The following is a 17,522-nucleotide window of genomic DNA, read 5'->3' as shown; positions in this document are numbered from 1 at the left end:
CATGTTAAGAATGGGGTAGGGTCAAACGTGATACAAAGAAATGTAAATAGATATGGCTCACTCCATAGGCATTACACGGTTCTGTGTTCAAATACATCTGTCCCTTTACAAAGTCAATGCTTAGCCATTCCTTCACATTTGGTTTGAATGGTTTAGCTGTAATCTAGCTGAAGCAGAGTGATATGTCTATAGACCATCTCAACAGATAGGGTCTAGAGACCCTCTAATTCATGGTCAGCTACATAAGGAGAGGTTGCTAAGAGAGGCTGAGTTTCTGGAAGGTTACTTCAGATTGTTCTAGAAAAAGGAAACTAACTGCTCTGAAATCCAAGAAAAAATAAATAAATAAGCCAAAAGGAATGTATGCATGGTCCACTTACTCCAGAAATTATTTATTTTTATGCCAGCAATTGGCCCACACCTGTGGCTCCTATCAGTCTATTGACTGGCCAAAGAAATACATGGCACTACTAATGGCATTTTGTTCAAATGCTAATAGAAACAGAGCATCTCCATAAATGGTCAAAGCAGAGCTGTTATAAATCAAATGACACAGAATGCATTTTTTTCAACTTTTAATTTCCCTTTCCTTTGTTCTCATTTTTGCTATTATTTGTTGATACTCTGCATTTACTTCCAAAAGAGATTTGAAGCTGCTTATAAAAAAAGACATGCAAGATAAAATAAATAGATAAGGAAATGAGGATGAAAGGAAAATCAGGGAAGGAACATAAAGCCAGGGAAAGGTTACTAGCATAACAGTACAGGCCAAAAGACAGGGCTAGAAGCTGCATACCCGGCTCTCATTTTGCCATTATTTGATTTACAGCAATAAAAGGAATTGGCTGTTTTGTACCATGACAAAAATAAGCCTTACTATCAATGCTGGTGTAAATCCAAGCTGCCAGGGTGGCTGTGCTGGCAAACTAACATCCGTGGCACGGACCAAGAGAAAGGGGTCAAGAGGGGGTGACAATGCCCCACACGGTCAGCTCGACCTTCAGCAGTGACAGGAATATCACATCTTATCCTTTCTCTTCAGAATCCCCACTTCAGTCGTTCCTACCCCCACCCCAGGGCTCCAGGAAGCAGGTAGTGATCAGAGGCTGCCTGGCTTTAAGACAGTCAGAGTAACTTAGTAAGCCTGGGAAGTAAGGCTGGTTTGGCAGAAACACTTGGCTCATAAAGAATCTGCCCCATCCCAACTGCTACCGCTGTCCAACTCATAAAAGAGTCATTGAAAATTCGATAAGAATGGATGAAGTAAAGGTCTGAATAGCAGATAAAACATAAAACACGCTCAGCTTCTGTTTGCCATTTTCAAACTACCAGATTGGCAAAGATCAAAAAGTTTAGCAATATACAGGTGACACAAAAATAAATAAACAGGGGCTCACAGGGTCTTTAAATCAGTACAGGGTCTTGAAAAGCATTTCAGCAATAGGTATCAAAATTTTATAAGCACACATCAGCAAATTCCTATACGTATAGGAACGTATCCTACAGAGACTAGAAATGCATTCTATAGCCATATACCTTACAAATGCTTGAGGATATTGGTGAAAGGACGGTCGCTGCAACACCAATCACAAAAGACTAGACACAACTAAACATCCCTCAATTTTACTTAAAACAAATTATGGTCCCTTTATGCAAGAGAATATGCTGACTCCTTAAACAGAATGAGGTACCTCTCTAGTGGACATTATGGAACCATCTCCGAGATATACTGCCAGGTGAAAAAACTATGGTATTAGGAAGGAAGGAAGGAAGGAAGGAGAGGAAGAGGAGAATGAAGAAAGGAAGGAAGGACTAGGTAAAAATACTTCTGAAAAGAAACACAAGAACTGCTAGCAGTGGCTGCCTCTGGAGAAAAGGGAGAGAGCGTTTTGGGTGGGAGGAAGGTGTACTTTTCAGTGCATACCTCTTTGCACTGTTTCAATTCATTATTACAAACACAAATTATTTTTCATTTCAAAAAGCTGATTCATTTCTTAAAAGCCTGTTAAACATTCTTCCCCAGAGTAAAGCTAAATTAGGTTACCTTTTTATTTATGTATTGCTCCTTTCTTCCCTCTTTTATATAACAGTAGCTAATTAAAAAATATCCCTTGTGTTGGTTTAAGTACACGCATTATAATAAACTTTCAGTTACAAAGGATGGCTCCACTTGGCTCCCTCTGACACCTCAGACTTAAAATGTTTCAAACCGAATTCTTTTGTTATTTAGCTTTCTATTAATCCAAATGTTCAACTGATACATTTAGATAACTATAAAATAAGAGCTAATGTTCACACTATAATGAAATGCTTTCTAAATCATTAAAAAGATTAAATTACGTCCAAATATATTTGTGGTTAAGAATTTGATTATAGTGGTTTTGGCAGGTTGTATATGAATTCATATCAATTCTTCTTAACCTTTTCTTTGGCCAAGGATTCCTATGAGGATTTAAGGAAGGTATTCCCCAAACTGCACATATACACACATACATTTATCTTTGATTTTATGGAACAAGCGGAATAAGAGAAGGGGGTTCAGTCTCCCCCAACTCCCCTTCATGGATGTCAGGTTAGTACATTCTAATATTTTATTCAAGGGAGAGCCAGGCTTGCCCAGGGAAAAAAGAGATGCCCGTAAATGGGGCCTCCCAAACTAAACTGTTTTAAGAAAAAAAACAAACCTCCCTGAAGAATTTATTTAAAATGGAGATTACCAGGCCCTACTCTCAGCAGTAAATTCAGTAAGCAGGGTCTAATAACCTGCATTTTAACAAAGTTTCCTGGGAAATCTGACACCAGTGGAGCCAGAGCATACCTTAAGAAGAACTGCCTTGAAAGATACGCCTTTTCAGTAGCCTCCGGTGTTAGCAGCATATACTACAATAATGCTCTGCAAAGAGTAAGGCATGGATTTTGGAAGCAGGAAGAAAACAGAACTTCTATTTTCATTTATTTTTAATTCCTTCCCTTAAAATGTTTTGTTCAGTGTGTGTATATTATTTCATAAAGCACACTGATATAACGGAGCATGCAAATAATTTTTTTTATTGGAGTATAATTGCTTTACACTGGTGTGTTAGTTTCTGCTTTATAACAAAGTGAATCAGTTATACACATACATATATCCCCATATCTCTTCCCTCTTGCTTCTCCCTCCCTCCCACCCTCCCTATCCCACCCTTCTAACTGGTCACAAAGCACCGAGCTGATCTCCCTGTGCCATGCGACTGCTTCCCACTAGCTATCTATTTTACATTTGGTAGTGTATATATGTCCATGTCACTCTCTCACTTTGTCCCAGCTTACCCTTCCCCCTCCCCGTGTCAAGTCCATTCTCTAGTAGGTCTGCGTCTTTAACCCTGTCTTGTCCCTAGGTTCTTCATGACTTTTTTTTTTTTAGATTCCATATATATTGTTAGCATATGGTATTTGTTTTTCTCTTTCTGACTTACTTCACTCTGTATGACAGACTCTAGGTCCATCCCCCTCACTACAAATAACTCAATTTTGTTTCTTTTTATGGCTGAGTAATATTCCATTGTATATATGTGCCACATCTTCTTTATCCATTCATCTGTTGATGTACACCTAGGTTGCTTCCATGTCCTGGCTATTGTAAATAGAGCTGCAATGAACATTGTGGTACATGACTCTTTTTGAATTATGGTTTTCTCAGGGTATATGCCCAGTAGTGGGATTACTGGGTCATATGGTAGTTCTATTTTTAGTTTTTTAAGGAACCTCCATACTGTTCTCCATAGTGGCTGTATCAATTTACATCCCCACCAACAGTGCAAAAGGGTTCCCCTTTCTCCACACCCTCTCCAGCATTTATTGTTTGTAGATTTTTTGATGATGGCCATTCTGACCAGTGTGAGATGATATCTCATTGTAGTTTTGATTTGCATTTCTCTAATGATTAATGATGTTGGGCATTCTTTCATGTGTTTGTTGGCAATCTGTGTATCTTCTTTCGAGAAATGTCTATTTAGGTCTTCTGCCCATTTTTGGATTGGGCTGTTTGTTTTTTTGATATTGAGCTGCATAAGCTGCTTGTAAATTTTGGAGATGAATCCTTTGTCAGTTGCTTCATTTGGAAATATTTTCTCCCATTCTGAGGGTTATCTTTTTGTCTTGTTTACGGTTTTCTTTGCTGTGCAAAAGCTTTTAAGTTTCATTAGGTCCCATTTGTTTATTTTTGTTTTTATTTCCATTTCTCTAGGAAGTGGGTCAAAAAGGATCTTGCTGTGATTTATGTTAGAGTGTTCTGCCTATGCTTGCCTCTAAGGGTTTGATAGTGTCTGGCCTTACATTTAGGTCTTTAATCCATTTTGAGTGTATTTTTGTGTATGGTGTTAGGGAGTGTTCTAATTTCATTCTTTTACATGTAGCTGTCCAGTTTTCCCAGCACCACTTATTGAAGAGGCTGTCTTTTCTCCATTGTATATTCTTGCCTCCTTTATCAAAGATAAGGTGACCATATGTGTGTGGGTTTATCTCTGGGCTTTCTATCATGTTCCACTGATCTATATTTCTGTTTTTGTGCCAGTACCATACTGTCTTGATTATTGTAGCTTTGTACTATAGTCTGAAGTCCAGGAGCCTGATTCCTCCAGCTCCATTTTTCTTTCTCAAGATTGCTTTGGCTATTTGGGGTCTTCCGTGTTCCCATACAAGTTATGAAATTACATGCAAATAATTTAAAAGAAAATAAACATACACATATTGGGGATGTCAGATCACTATTTTTTTTAATTGATACAGTACACACTCAAGGTAGTTTGGAGACCATTGGACTAAATAACCTGAATTCTCCTCACCCTGTCTTGTCCTGAATGGGAGTAACAATGGAAAAGAATATGAAGAAGAAGATATATGTCTATAGCTGATTCACTTTGCTGTACAGAAGAAATTAACATAACATTGTAAATCAACTGTACTTCAATAAAAATTTTTTTAAAAACCCTAAATGGGAATAACTAACTCAGAAGCTCCTGAAACTTCTATGTATCTCTCTCTGCCAAATTCCACCATCACCCCCATCCTAAGAAGCCCCAGCCAATGGAATCTGCTTACAGTCTTTCATCTTTGCCTTATCCCCTGGGGTAACTATGGAGAAAAAGGATTTATCTATGAGATATCTTCCAGATACTCTGTGGAAAAGAGTATGTTATTTCCCATGGAAACAACTCTATTTAAGGTGGTTAGATTTTATACTACTAACTGTTAACATGTGTATAGGAATGCTTTTATAACTCATTTTGGAGACCTTAGTTACAGAATATCGTATCTACGGACACTTGTTTACATTTTAGATAATCAACTTACAAACCAAACAAATAAAATCACTTAACAGAACATAACCTGTTAAGCAACAAACTGCTTGCATCTGACCCAATTCCAAACCATGATATGCTTACAAAAGCTTTATAATTAAAAGAAAAAAGTCTTTTTAAATTGGTTTTCTATATAAAACGGGGAGAATGTCAACTTCAACTGAATCTTAAAGGATGGGTAAGATTTGGAAAGATAAGATGTTCTGATTTTAAAAACTGTTTTCTCTGCAGTCAATTCCAAACAAATACTCTGTCAATTATTTATAGCTTTCTTCCATCTTCCAGAATATTTCTGACTGTTCCACCCATCATCATGAATTACGTGTTCACAGTTTTGAATTAAAACTTGTGAATAATCTGAGAAAAACAAGTAATAAGATAAATTCACTAAATCAAATTATAATGTATTCTAAGACTCCAAAGTCCTATCTCTATGACATAACTACCTTAAGTTTAGAGCAAATCATTGAGCCTAAGTCTCAATTTTCTCTTCTACAAATGGGGATAATAATAGGCCTTTGTCCCAATTATCCCCAGGATTGTTGTTTTCTCTAATCACCAGTAAATGGCTATGGAAATTTTAAGTTGTATGCTCTTCAAAATCCATTCGAAAAACAAGTGTACAATAAAAAACTGGGTACACTACCAACTTTTAGTCTACAGTATAACTGAGTTGTTAATATTTAATAACAAAACTAAATAGCTATTTTAACAAATTTGGACATATCCATGGTCCATCTTAGGGTCTCAGCACTGAATTAGAACCCCTGTGGAACTTAAAAAAAGATACCCAAACTCAACCCCAAACCTACTGGATCAGAATCTCCAACAGTGGAGATCTGAACGTGCCTGATTTTAAAAGTTTCCACAGGGGTCTCTGATGACTAAGAACTACTCAATCCTACTCCCCGTTTTTCTGAAATGAAATTCTTGAGAATTACTATAATTGAGCATTTTAGAAAAGGAGTCACCAAAAAACAGGAATTCACAGATAACTTGTACTATTTCTCTGCATTAATACAGTAAGTCCCCTACATACAAACCTTCAAATTACGAACTTTCAAAGATGCAAACGTGCCCCTGTATGTCAGCTGTTGTACTGTACTACTGTACTTTTCAAGGTACTGTACTGTAAGATTAAAAATGTTTTTATTTTTTGTGTTTGTTAGTTTTTTATGTATTATTTGTGTGAAAAGTATTATAAATCTATTACAGTACAGTACTATATAGCCGATTGTGTTAGTCGGGTACCTAGACTAACTTTGTTGGACTTACAAACAAATTGGACTTACGAACGAGCTCTTGGAACGGAGCTCATTCGTATATAGGGTACTTAGTGTATAAACAATTAAGAATTGTTAATGTGACTTGAAAATGAAATTTGCCACACACGAGTCTCCTTAGTCAGCAACTCCATCTACTGGATAAACTTAGGGAAAATCTTTTAATTTTAGAACGAACTTTGCTTAAAAACAAATTATGCTGTAAAAGTAAAACATCAAAGACCAGTGCTTTCTTCCCCCCCCACCATAATATCCCTTTAGTGGATACACTTTTGGTAGATGGCTACCTAAATAAAGACAACATTCCAAACTTCTTAAAGGAGCTATACCTCACTTTACACAGTAAAACATATTCCTGAAAAACTATATTACATTTGATTTTTTCTTTTCTGTGATCACTTACAATGCCCAGTGTGTTCTGTCTCAAGTTGACAAAATGACCATACACATTAAACAATTTTCCCTCCTGAAAAGTCATAGAAATGGCCATTTGAAAAGGACAAAAGAAATTAAATTCATAAAGGTTCTCTTATACAAAAAGGAATAGTATCAGCAGATGGTTGATTCTGAAGGATTTCTAGAAGACCAAAGGCTGATATGATCATGCTGGCATATGGACCACACCTCAGAGCACACAAACGGGAAAGCTAAAACAGAGAAGGAATCTTCTATGCCACAGTAGAACCTTGCTCCCTTCTTCTGTCACAGGCAGCAACGAATAGTAAGAAGGGCAGAAACTGAAGCGCTTTTAGAGCTAGAAAGAGATGGACCATCATTTACCTAAGAGAAGTTTCAAATGAATGAATGAAGCAGAGATAAAGAAACAGAAGAAAAGTTGATGGACTCTTTTAATCTCAGCCCATCAAATATCTAGCAGAATAAATAAAACAAAACAAAATATGTCACCCAAATACACCCTTGTGCAATTCCAGAACACCAAGTATAAATGAAAAATCCTCAAATTTTCCAGATGAGATGATACAGGTCACCTACAAAGGTATAACATCAAACTTCTTATATAAAATAATGAGTATTATTTTCTTTTACTATCTGTTACTTACATGAAAAAGTTTTTCTGTCTTTGGAAAAACTGCAACGATATCATACAGCCGGACTCTTGAAGAAGTAGCTCTCTAGTAATATAAAAAGAATGTTACCATACTTATGCAACAACAAATGCATATGGAATTCTGACTAATGTCCTGGCTGCACTTATATTTCAATTGTGTAATACTTCTAATATGCCACCGACATTTCTGCTTTGCTTCGTATGTTGTCAGAAAAGACCTCCTCAGCACATGAGACTCCAGATACCAACTTCCATCCCACCAAGGAGGAAGGAATCATCCTCCTTCCTTCCTTCCCACATTGTTATGCTTTAACTGTGTACCAAACATTTTGTTTGAGATAGAAAAATCAAATTAGATAGCTGCTGCTCTTACAAGCTAGTGGAGGAGCTTGCCAGAAATTTACTGAGCACCTGCTGTGTGTGGGGCACTGGGGATACAAAATCACTTAAGGCATATGTCTGTTCTCAGTGGAACTCACCATTTTTTGGTGAGATAAGAAATACACGTGACTAAGTGTGATGTGATTAGGTTCACAATGAGAATACTGTTAAATACAAATTAAACTGCTAAGCATGCAAGAAAATACCCGAGAGTTCTAAGACAGAAGAAGAGGAATTTATCCGTTAAAGATTGTTTATAAAAGAAAGTCTCAAACTTATATGTGTATGCATGTGAAAAGGCTGGAAAAATATATATTCAAGAGTACAATCTCTGAGTGATGAGATATTGGATATTTCTTCTTTGCCTGTTGGCACCTTTAAAATTTTTTACCGGGCTTCCCTGGTGGCGCAGTGGTTGAGCGTCCGCCTGCCGATGCAGGGGACGCGGGTTCGTGCCCTGGTCCGGGAAGATCCCACATGCCTCGGAGCGGCTAAGCCCGTGAGCCATGGCCGCTGAGCCTGCACGTCCGGAGCCTGTGCTCCACAACGGGAGAGGCCACAGCACTGAGAGGCCCGCGTACAGCACAAAAAAAAAAAAAATTTTTTTACCTCTTATTCTGCAAAAAGAAAAGCCATGATAAAAATTAGAGGAGGAAAGAGATAGGTTGAAGAGAAGCAGCAGGTACTGTGCTTGAGCAGGTAAGAAAACCTGCTGGGCAGATGTACGCTGAGACAGGGCAGGCTCCAGGTCTCAGAAAAAGTCAGGATCCAGGACTCTTTGTCCTCTGCTTGCCCAGCAAATAGGGGCCACCAGGATGTTCATGATAACAAGAGAAAATCAAACTCTTCGTGACCATAAAAAGTCAGCTCCATTTATGTCTCCCTGGGCTTAGATAACCAGAATGCTGCCTGCAGTTGTATAAAATCCCAAAATTTGGCTTTCTGTAATTTCTTTAGCAATGCTAATGTTAGAAAGGAGGCCAGCCCTTCCTTGATTACTCCTGTTCTATGATAGAGGAGGCCATTCCAGCTAAAGATGAAACAGCTCACCTTCTCAGAGATCTCACTTTCTCTCTCCCTCACTGGACCCATCCCATCAGCACCAGGCATTCTCAAGTCTCCATCTAACCAACAAAATCTAGACAGCAGGTTCTCATCCACCAGCCTCCCTATGCCTTCTGTTCCTCCACAGAAGCAATTTTCTCAAGCAAAGTCAGCAGCACACACTGGCTGCCTGTTCTCACGTCCCTATCATTTCCGTGGAAATGGCTTTTACTAAGGCAACCAATGACCTCCACGTCATTAGGAGACTTGCCCATTCAACACATGTTTTAGCCCTTCTCTGACTTAACTACTTAGGCACCTTGATGCTGCTGAGCCTTCTCACATTCCTCGTTGTCCACCTACTTCTCAGACAGTCCTGCCTCAGTCTCTAATCCTAGCTCATCCCTCATCCTTTACTCCACCATTAAATACCGAATTTCCTCAGGGCTCTGTCCTAGACCTTCTCTTCCCACATATTCTTACCAAGAAGTCTCATCCAGTCTCATGATTTCAATTACTCTCTACAGGGTGACCACTTCCAAATCAGTATCTTTAATTAGGGTCCCTCTTCTGAGGGTCACACCTTTTTTTCCAACCCCTCCAGCTCCACTGGAACTCTCACAATAACCCATCACGTCTGAAACATGATGATCTAAACTTACTTCTCTTTCTATGTCCCATCTCAGGAAATGGTACCATCTACTTACCTGGCTGCTCAGGCCAAGGCAGGGAGTCATCACCTTCTATCCAATCAACAAATCCATCCAAATCCTATCAATCCTCCCATCTCCCCCAGCCCCAGTGCCTCTTAAATCCCCTCCTTTATCCCTTCTAATCTATTCTCTATAATGCAAACTTCATAATTGTACTCCCTTGGTTAAAACCTTCAAAGGCTTCTTCTAATTGCTCACCCAGACCCACCTCCCTAACCTCATCCCAGGATAGACAGCTCATCAGGCTCAACTCAACTGGTGTTTCATTTTCCAGAATGCATCATGTTTCTTCTTGGATTCAGGACCTTGCATAATCCATCCTGTCTGTGGAAACATTCTCTCCCTCACTTGGCACCTATAACACTGATTCTTCTGGCCCCTGTTTGAACATCAGCTTCCTCGGTGGGCCTCCTGCTGCACATTCCCAGGACATTCCTTATTTGCTACCTCCCACTTTTTAAACATTCCTCCCATTTTTATTTTTTTTTAATTTTTAATTTTTTTGCGATACGCGGGCCTCTCACTGTTGTGGCCTCTCCCGTTGCAGAGCACAGGCTCCGGACGCGCAGGCTCAGCGGCCATGGCTCACGGGCCCAGCCGCTCCGCGGCATGTGGGATCCTTCCAGACTGGGGCACGAACCCGTGTCCCCTGCATCGGCAGGTGGACGCTCAACCACTGCGCCACCAGGGAAGCCCCCTCCCATTTTTAAAAGGATTGTGTCTGTATTATTCATAGCAATATCCCCAGTACCCACCTATGTCTACTTCATGTAAGTTCAATGAAAACCACTTGCTGAAAGATTCTTTAATTGTGGTATTCTTATACATGTGCCATGAGTAGAAGAGATTCTGTTATACTATGTGAATTCTGAGCTAAGGAAAGCAGTCAAGTGTCACACACTGGGGGTCGGGGGAGATGGAAGAATGGGAGGAGTTGGAAAAACAACAGTATTCAGCAGAAATCAATACAACTTACAAGGCCAAGAGAGAAGAAAAACAACTAACCTACCAAAACATTGCAGTGAGATGGATCCGAAACGATAATTGTCAGTCTAGTTAAAATCTTAATTGGTTTTGATTTTCCCTGTAATCAAAAAAGCACAAAATAGAAATGACTGATTTTCCTCCTAAGCAGTGAAAGTACTCATTAAAAGGTACTAACAATAAAAGATAGTGAAGATCAGTAAAACCTAGTCCTCACTCTCAAGGAATTTATAATACAGGTGTACCTAGTTTTATTTTGTTTTGCTTTGTTGTGCTTCACTGATATTGCATTTTTTACAAATTGAAGGGTGGCGGCAACCCTGTGTTGAGCAAGTCTATTGGCGCCATTTTCCAACAGCATTCGCTCACTTCATGTCTCTGTGTCATATTTTGGTAATTCTCCCAGTATTTCACACTTTTTCATTATTTTCATATTTGTTATGGTGATCTATGATCAATGCGAACCAGGGCCCTCGCAATGGAAGTGCCGAGTGCTAACCACTGGACTGCCAGGGAATTCCCTGATCACTGATCTTTGATGGTACTATTGTAATTGTTTTCAGTGAAAAAAACCATACCCATATAAGACATTGAACTTAATCAATTGTTGAAACGACAACAAAGGATTCAGAATATTATATAAACTTAGTTGATAAAGCAATGGCAGGGTATGAGAAGACTAACTCCAATTCTGAAAGATCTGCTGTGGGTAAAATACTATCAAACAGCGTTGCATGCTACAGAGAAATCATAGTGAAAGGAAGAGTCCATTCATGCAGCAAACTCACTGTTGTCTTATTTTAAGAAACTGCCGCAGCCACCCCAACCTTCAGAAACCACCACCCTGATCGGTCAGCAGCCTTCAGCACTGAGGCAAGACCCTCCACAGGCAAAAAGATTACAACTTGCTGAAGACTGAGACGACGGTGAGCATTTTTAAGCAATAAAATATTTTAAAATTAAGGTATATACATTGATTTTTTTTTTTTAGACATAATGCTACTTCACACTTATTGAACTACAGTACAATGTAAGCGTAAATTAATATGCACCAGGAAACCAAAACATTCGTGTGACTCGTTTTATTGTGGTGGTCTGGAACCAGACCTACAATATCTCTGAGGTATACCTGTACAGCCAGAGAAAAAGAGATGTACATAATGTTTCGTGGAAGAGCTGAGTCTTCATGGAAAGCTAAGACTAGTAGACAGAGGAAGGGGCAGTACAGATTAGAGAACCACATATATGACTGGGCATGTCTGAGCTGGATGAATAAGTACTATGTTTCTTAAACAAAACACTTACCTGTACAATTGGCAAAGTTGTAAAGAGTTCAGAAACAGCTACTGGTTTTTCAATTTCCTACAACAAAGAAGAATATTTTTTTTAAAAAGCTAATTTCTGGCACTCAGAAACACTAAATAAGTTGTGTGTATGTGCATGTGTGTGTTTTTTAATGAAGAAAGCTAAAGCAGAGAAGCAGCTGAGAACACCAATGGATAGGAGGGATGAACAATAGTTGTTAGAATGAAACAATCTGTAAGGAACAGTTGTTGGCCTAAAGGGAGATATACATATTTACTAGTATGTTTGGGAGGGAAATCAATTAGTAATGAGTCCATGACAGTACAATAAAAAAGATTAAATATTGTGATTACAGTTTAATGAATAACAATGCACTTTTAAGAAATTATTGAAAGTTACTTAACATCAAATCAACTTTAAGAATCCTTATACCATGCCCTAGCACTTCACAAAAAACTATCATTTGTACAAATACGCATCAGCTCAACTATTAACATTAAAATAAGATAATGCACAAAGAGCGCTCGTCTGTAGCTTCAATATTACCAATATACACAAAATAACTATAAATGCTGGTTATTATTAACTTAAGAAATTGTATTTTACCTGTTTCTTTTCCTTAAATTCAACAACATGATTGATGGCAACAACTGAATAGCCCACTGAAAAGAAAAATTGAACATTCTTGTTAAATACAACAACCTCTTTTACACATAAGCTCATCCCAATTCATGTCAAGACTAGAAGGTACTAACAAGAATGGTTATGGGCTCTGGAGTCAGATGGCCCATTTTCAAATCTATGCATTACTACTTAGAAGTTACTTAACCTTAAATTTCAAGTTCTTCGTCTGCCAAATGGTGATAATAACAGAACTCACCTTATACGACTGGCAGAATTCAATGAGATAACACACAAAGGATGTTTTAGAACAGTGGCTGGCACAGAGTCACGGCTTTGTTTGACTTTGGTGGTGTATCATTAGCATTATACCAAAGACACTTTGCGCAACTCCTTTAAACCATCATTCTCCTTCGTGTCCTTTTGTTCATTTTCATCCCATCACATGTATACTTTTTCACCTTCATTCTTACTCGTTTCTTTTGCTTTTTACCCTTTCTACTTCAAAGGCCCTTTTGCTAAGGAAAAATGTAGTAACGACTCCCTCACACCACTGTCCACATACGCCTCTGAGCTACCCACCAAGAGACTGGGAACTCTTTGAAGCCAGGGCCTTGCTTTATCAGCCTCAACACAGCCTTGTTTTGGACATGTGGACTATCAAAAACATGCCTAAATCATGACTCCAATCTTTAAGTTATTTAAACACCAATGGGAACAACAGGATATTAATATTAAAAGCTAATGCATATTAATGCCAAAATAGTGGTCCTCCCTCTCATTAGTTTGTCCAGTTTCCTTCTTTTCTTCCTCCCTCAATTATTTACTGAGCAACCATTACTTAACAGGCCCTGCAGAAACCTCTTTATTTTTAACTCCCTCTATTCCCACGTAGACATTTTACAATCTAAGGAAAGAGACAGCAGTCGCGATTAACTCCAGTAATTAAAATGGGGGTCTTAACTCTCAGAGCTTTTGCTTCCCTTGGATTCAAATATGCGTAACATTCTAGCATTCTGGCCATCCTGCTCCCCTCTCACTCTCCTAGTATGTCCTCCGCCCCCACCAACCCTCCCTCGACATAGTATACTTCAAACACTCGCGACCCCATGTCCCTCCCTCACTTCTCGGACCCACAGGTGCACCAGCTTCCTGCATCTGAGTGTCAGAACACTGTCGTGAGACGCAGAAACGGGCGATATTAAAAGCACTGACGTAGTAGACTATACTTGGAAGCCCTGGCTTCTGCCATCCATCAGCCGTGGGGCCCTATGCAAATTCCCCGTCCTGTCAGGGCCTCAGTTTCCTCAATTCGCAAGAAATAAGGAGCTAGACTGGGTAACAGCTCCCCAGTGCTTTCGAGTTTCCCGCGCCCAGAATCAGAGCGACACCGCAGGGGCCTCAGCTTCCAGGGACAGCCAGGAGACCCCATGAGACGGGACGAGGCCCGCCCGGGTGCCTCCCGAGCGTGGCCTGACAGTCTGGGGGGACAGAGAGACTGGGCAGGCACCGCGGCCCGCGAAGCCGGGGAGACTCACAGTGAGCAGCATTCTCCACTAGCCCGCGCAGCGCCTTCAGGTCGGAACCCGCCCGCAGGTCCAAATCCGCAAACGCCGCCATGGCGAAATCACGTGATGGCCGCGCGCCTATCTGCGCAGCCGCCGGGCCCGCCCCCTCGGGCATGCCGGGAATTGCAGTTTACCTGCGCGGTCTGCCCCCCCCCCCCCAACCCCCGACTCCCGTGGACTAAGATTAGCAGGTTCCTCGCTCGCCTTCAAGTACCGGCAGAAATTAGTGTGTGGGAATCTACAGCCTCACTTCAATCCTTCTTCGTCTTCTTCCGAATGAGAATGTTTGGTTTCTCCCGGAGGAGTTCACATCTTCCACCGTTCCTCCTATGAAATAATGTAGAAAGTGATTCTTTCAAAATGTACGTATACAGCATTTATTGAGCGCCTACCATGAACCAAACCCTTTTGCTAAGGGCCGGAAACGCTTAAAAAGTAGTAGGAACCCGTTTTTCTTTCCCTCCCCTAAAGTCCATTCCGTTGTTTATAAAATGGACTTAACGGGGAAATGGAAAAACTGACCTAAAAGAGGACTGCCCGAGAAAAAGGTCTTTTTGCCCAATCACAACTGGCGGTGCCCCAGCACGCTACTCTTTCTTACAGTCAACGCTCTCGGCCACGAGATGACAGGATTCTCTCTAGGATGAGCGGTTAGCTCCAACGCTGGTTTAGCCAAAAACCGGTTAGACAAGGAGGGGCAAAATTAAAATGTTTTACAGTTTTCCATCTAAGAAATGTACAATCAAATCCCACACATTTGATGTTTCCACATTTTTGAACTTCGTGTAAGTGAACTCTTCTTAAAGATTGATAATTCAGTGATCCGAGAACATAAAACTGTGGAACTATAGTTTACATCAGTGCTTCTCAAACGTCTGTGATGAAGGGCCAGGTCGCTGCCGCCCCCTGCCCCCCCCCCCCCAATTCTTCTAGGACCAGTACGTGGTCCATTGTGCATTACCAATAGGCAGATCTGTCCTCAAAAGACTAATCTAACATCTGAACTGCTCTGTACTCAGCTGAATAAGAAGAGTCCACTAACTGGGGGCTTGGGCATCCAGACAATGCCTAATGGCTGTGAAAGTTTCTAAACATTTCCAATTTCTGTGCTAACTTGCCACAAACAATACACAGTCTCTGGTCTATAGGGCCACATCTTGATTTGTACTCCTCTTCATGATTTCTTTCTTGGTCTCAGAAGAGAATTTTAAGAGGGATCTGTCCCATGTAATAGCATGTAATTCTCCTTTTGGTTTAATTTAGTAAAGACGAAATCTTTTGCTTTCCCAATACTTGGTATTTCCTGAGTAAGAACAGAAGAAAAATGTACTTCTGCAAATAGAACGAAGTCATATAAAGCAAACCCTTTGCTTTTCATCAGAAAACCTGGTGTTAATTTCACAGGTCTTCACCTATGACCACAAAATCTAGATTGGCCAGAAATATGTGTGGTGAAGGTGAATAAGATGACTCATTATTTGATGCCAGCATTAGACTACAAAGAGCTTCTTTCTTTGAAAGTCATGGTGCTGTTGCTGTGAACTGTACCCTTTAGACTTCTTTTCTCATCTTCACCCTGGGCTTCGGTGACAAGGAAGAAAAAGGGCAAGAAGGAAAATGGATGGATAACACTTGAGCACTTTACTGAGGGCAAGTCTATTTGCTAAGTAATTACCTACATATCTATTTAATTTTCAAAGCAACTGTGAGTTAAGTCCTGCTTTTTAGCAACATCTGCATTTTACATCTGAGTCATCTAAGGCTTAGTTAATCGTGGTAGACCTACATTTGGATCCGGGTAGTTTGGTTCAGTTCTCACTTGGTGTACTGTCTCCTGGGCAAAGCAAGCAGAGAGGAGAGTTGGAGGATAGGAAGGGAGGAGGGAGAGAAGAAGAGGGAAAGGAAGAAGAGAATGGAGGGCTGGAGGAAGAGGAAAGAGGAAGTAGGGAAGGAGAGGGGAGGAAAGGATGGAGATGGAAGAGGGGAGGAGGGATGGGAAGAGGGAAAAGGGATGATGGCATAGGGGAGAGGAGCAGGGAAGAGGGGTCAGAAGTTGGCCTGGGGGGCTGGGTTCCTAGAGCAGAAAGGATCTGGAGTTAGAAGACCTTGGAAATTTCTGACTGGAAGATAATTGTACTGTATAATTACTCTACAGACTTCCTATCTACTGTCTGATTTAATCCTCACAACCAGCCAATATTGTTATTGTTATTCCTATTATATCAAGTAGGAGTCCTGGGCTCAAAGAGGATGACTCTTCAGTTATTTCCCCTTCCTTAGGGAGCTAAGAAAGAGAAAATGGGCTTTAGCATCCAAGGCCATGTTCCAGCCCTTCTGGGTCTTCCTGAGGGCCTCTCTTGGGCTGGCCCCTCAGTGTCAGTGCATGCTCAGTTGGTCTGTGCCCTTATCCTCTTCTGACTTGGCTCACCCTTCCTGAGGGAGCTGAGAAACACTCCTCTGGGCTTCCTGTCCTCTGTCAGCTTAAGGCTGAGGTGGGGCAAGGCAAGAAAGCAATATTATAACATGACTTGCACAGGTGTGTCAAAAACATCTGGCAGGGTCTTCTTTTCCAGATTGAGGGAGAAGTTTGGGAGATTTGGAGGGGATATGGGACAGTTTCCTGGAGGAGGTGATGCTTGAATTAAATTTTGATGCGTGAAATCGAGGAGCAACAAGATGCAGAGGTCTGGCATGTATCCAGAACTGGCATAAATTAGGTGGTACTCAGTAAAAAGTTGCAGATTTAATAAATGAACCCATGACCTCTTGTTTACCTTCATACCCATGTCAACCCAGTTGTAGCACTGTTGGATGTATTCAATTGCCTAAACACATGGCCAGAAATTCACTGAACTATGCATGTGGTAGACTGGCATGATACACCAGCAACCCAAATAGAACACCCCCTCTTGTTCCCAATGATGGAGCACTTACTGGAGCTCCTGTGCCGATCAGAAAAAGATGCCCTTCCTCCGACCAGACTCGCGTTTGCCCCTGTTTATCACATGGCTGGTAAGTCTGTACAGTGAATCACCTGCCCAGCTTTTCCCAGGGGCCCTGGTAAAGCATACTAGAGGAGTTAATTGCTAAGTCTAGAACTCAAATGGGACTCCACAGGACATCACCAATTCAAGGAGCCTCTCTCAATAATTCCTCCCTCAGAAACTCCCCTTACTGACCTGATAGCATAAGAATTTGTCCATCTTCTAGGCTGT

The 17,522-nt window shown here is 40.6% G+C and overlaps 1 protein-coding gene across 2 annotated transcripts in view; it reads right to left on the bottom strand.

Moving 5' to 3' along the window:
• Positions 1–14,391, bottom strand: part of RPP30 (ribonuclease P/MRP subunit p30) — a 29,075-nt gene extending 14,684 nt beyond the window's left edge. Inside the window, exons 1-5 of one of the 2 annotated variants that reach the window (XM_027112021.1) lie at positions 14,278–14,389; positions 12,725–12,780; positions 12,119–12,175; positions 10,839–10,913; positions 7,684–7,755 (exon numbers count right to left, since the gene is read on the bottom strand). In XM_027112021.1, coding sequence (XP_026967822.1) covers positions 7,684–7,755; positions 10,839–10,913; positions 12,119–12,175; positions 12,725–12,780; positions 14,278–14,359 — 342 coding nt within the window. In that variant the 5' untranslated portion in view covers positions 14,360–14,389. Of the gene's footprint in view, positions 1–7,683; positions 7,756–10,838; positions 10,914–12,118; positions 12,176–12,724; positions 12,781–14,277 lie in introns of both variants that reach the window. The other variant, XM_027112022.1, reaches the window with a different exon arrangement.
• Positions 14,392–17,522: the final 3,131 nt, after the last annotated feature.

Source organism: Aethalodelphis obliquidens, unplaced genomic scaffold (assembly GCF_003676395.1).
Source record: "Aethalodelphis obliquidens isolate GAN/ISIS:26980383/991018 unplaced genomic scaffold, ASM367639v1 scaffold11, whole genome shotgun sequence".
Taxonomy (NCBI): domain Eukaryota; kingdom Metazoa; phylum Chordata; class Mammalia; order Artiodactyla; family Delphinidae; genus Aethalodelphis; species Aethalodelphis obliquidens.
Note: the sequence above shows the minus strand (reverse complement) of the source record. Positions and strands in the feature narration are given on the sequence as shown.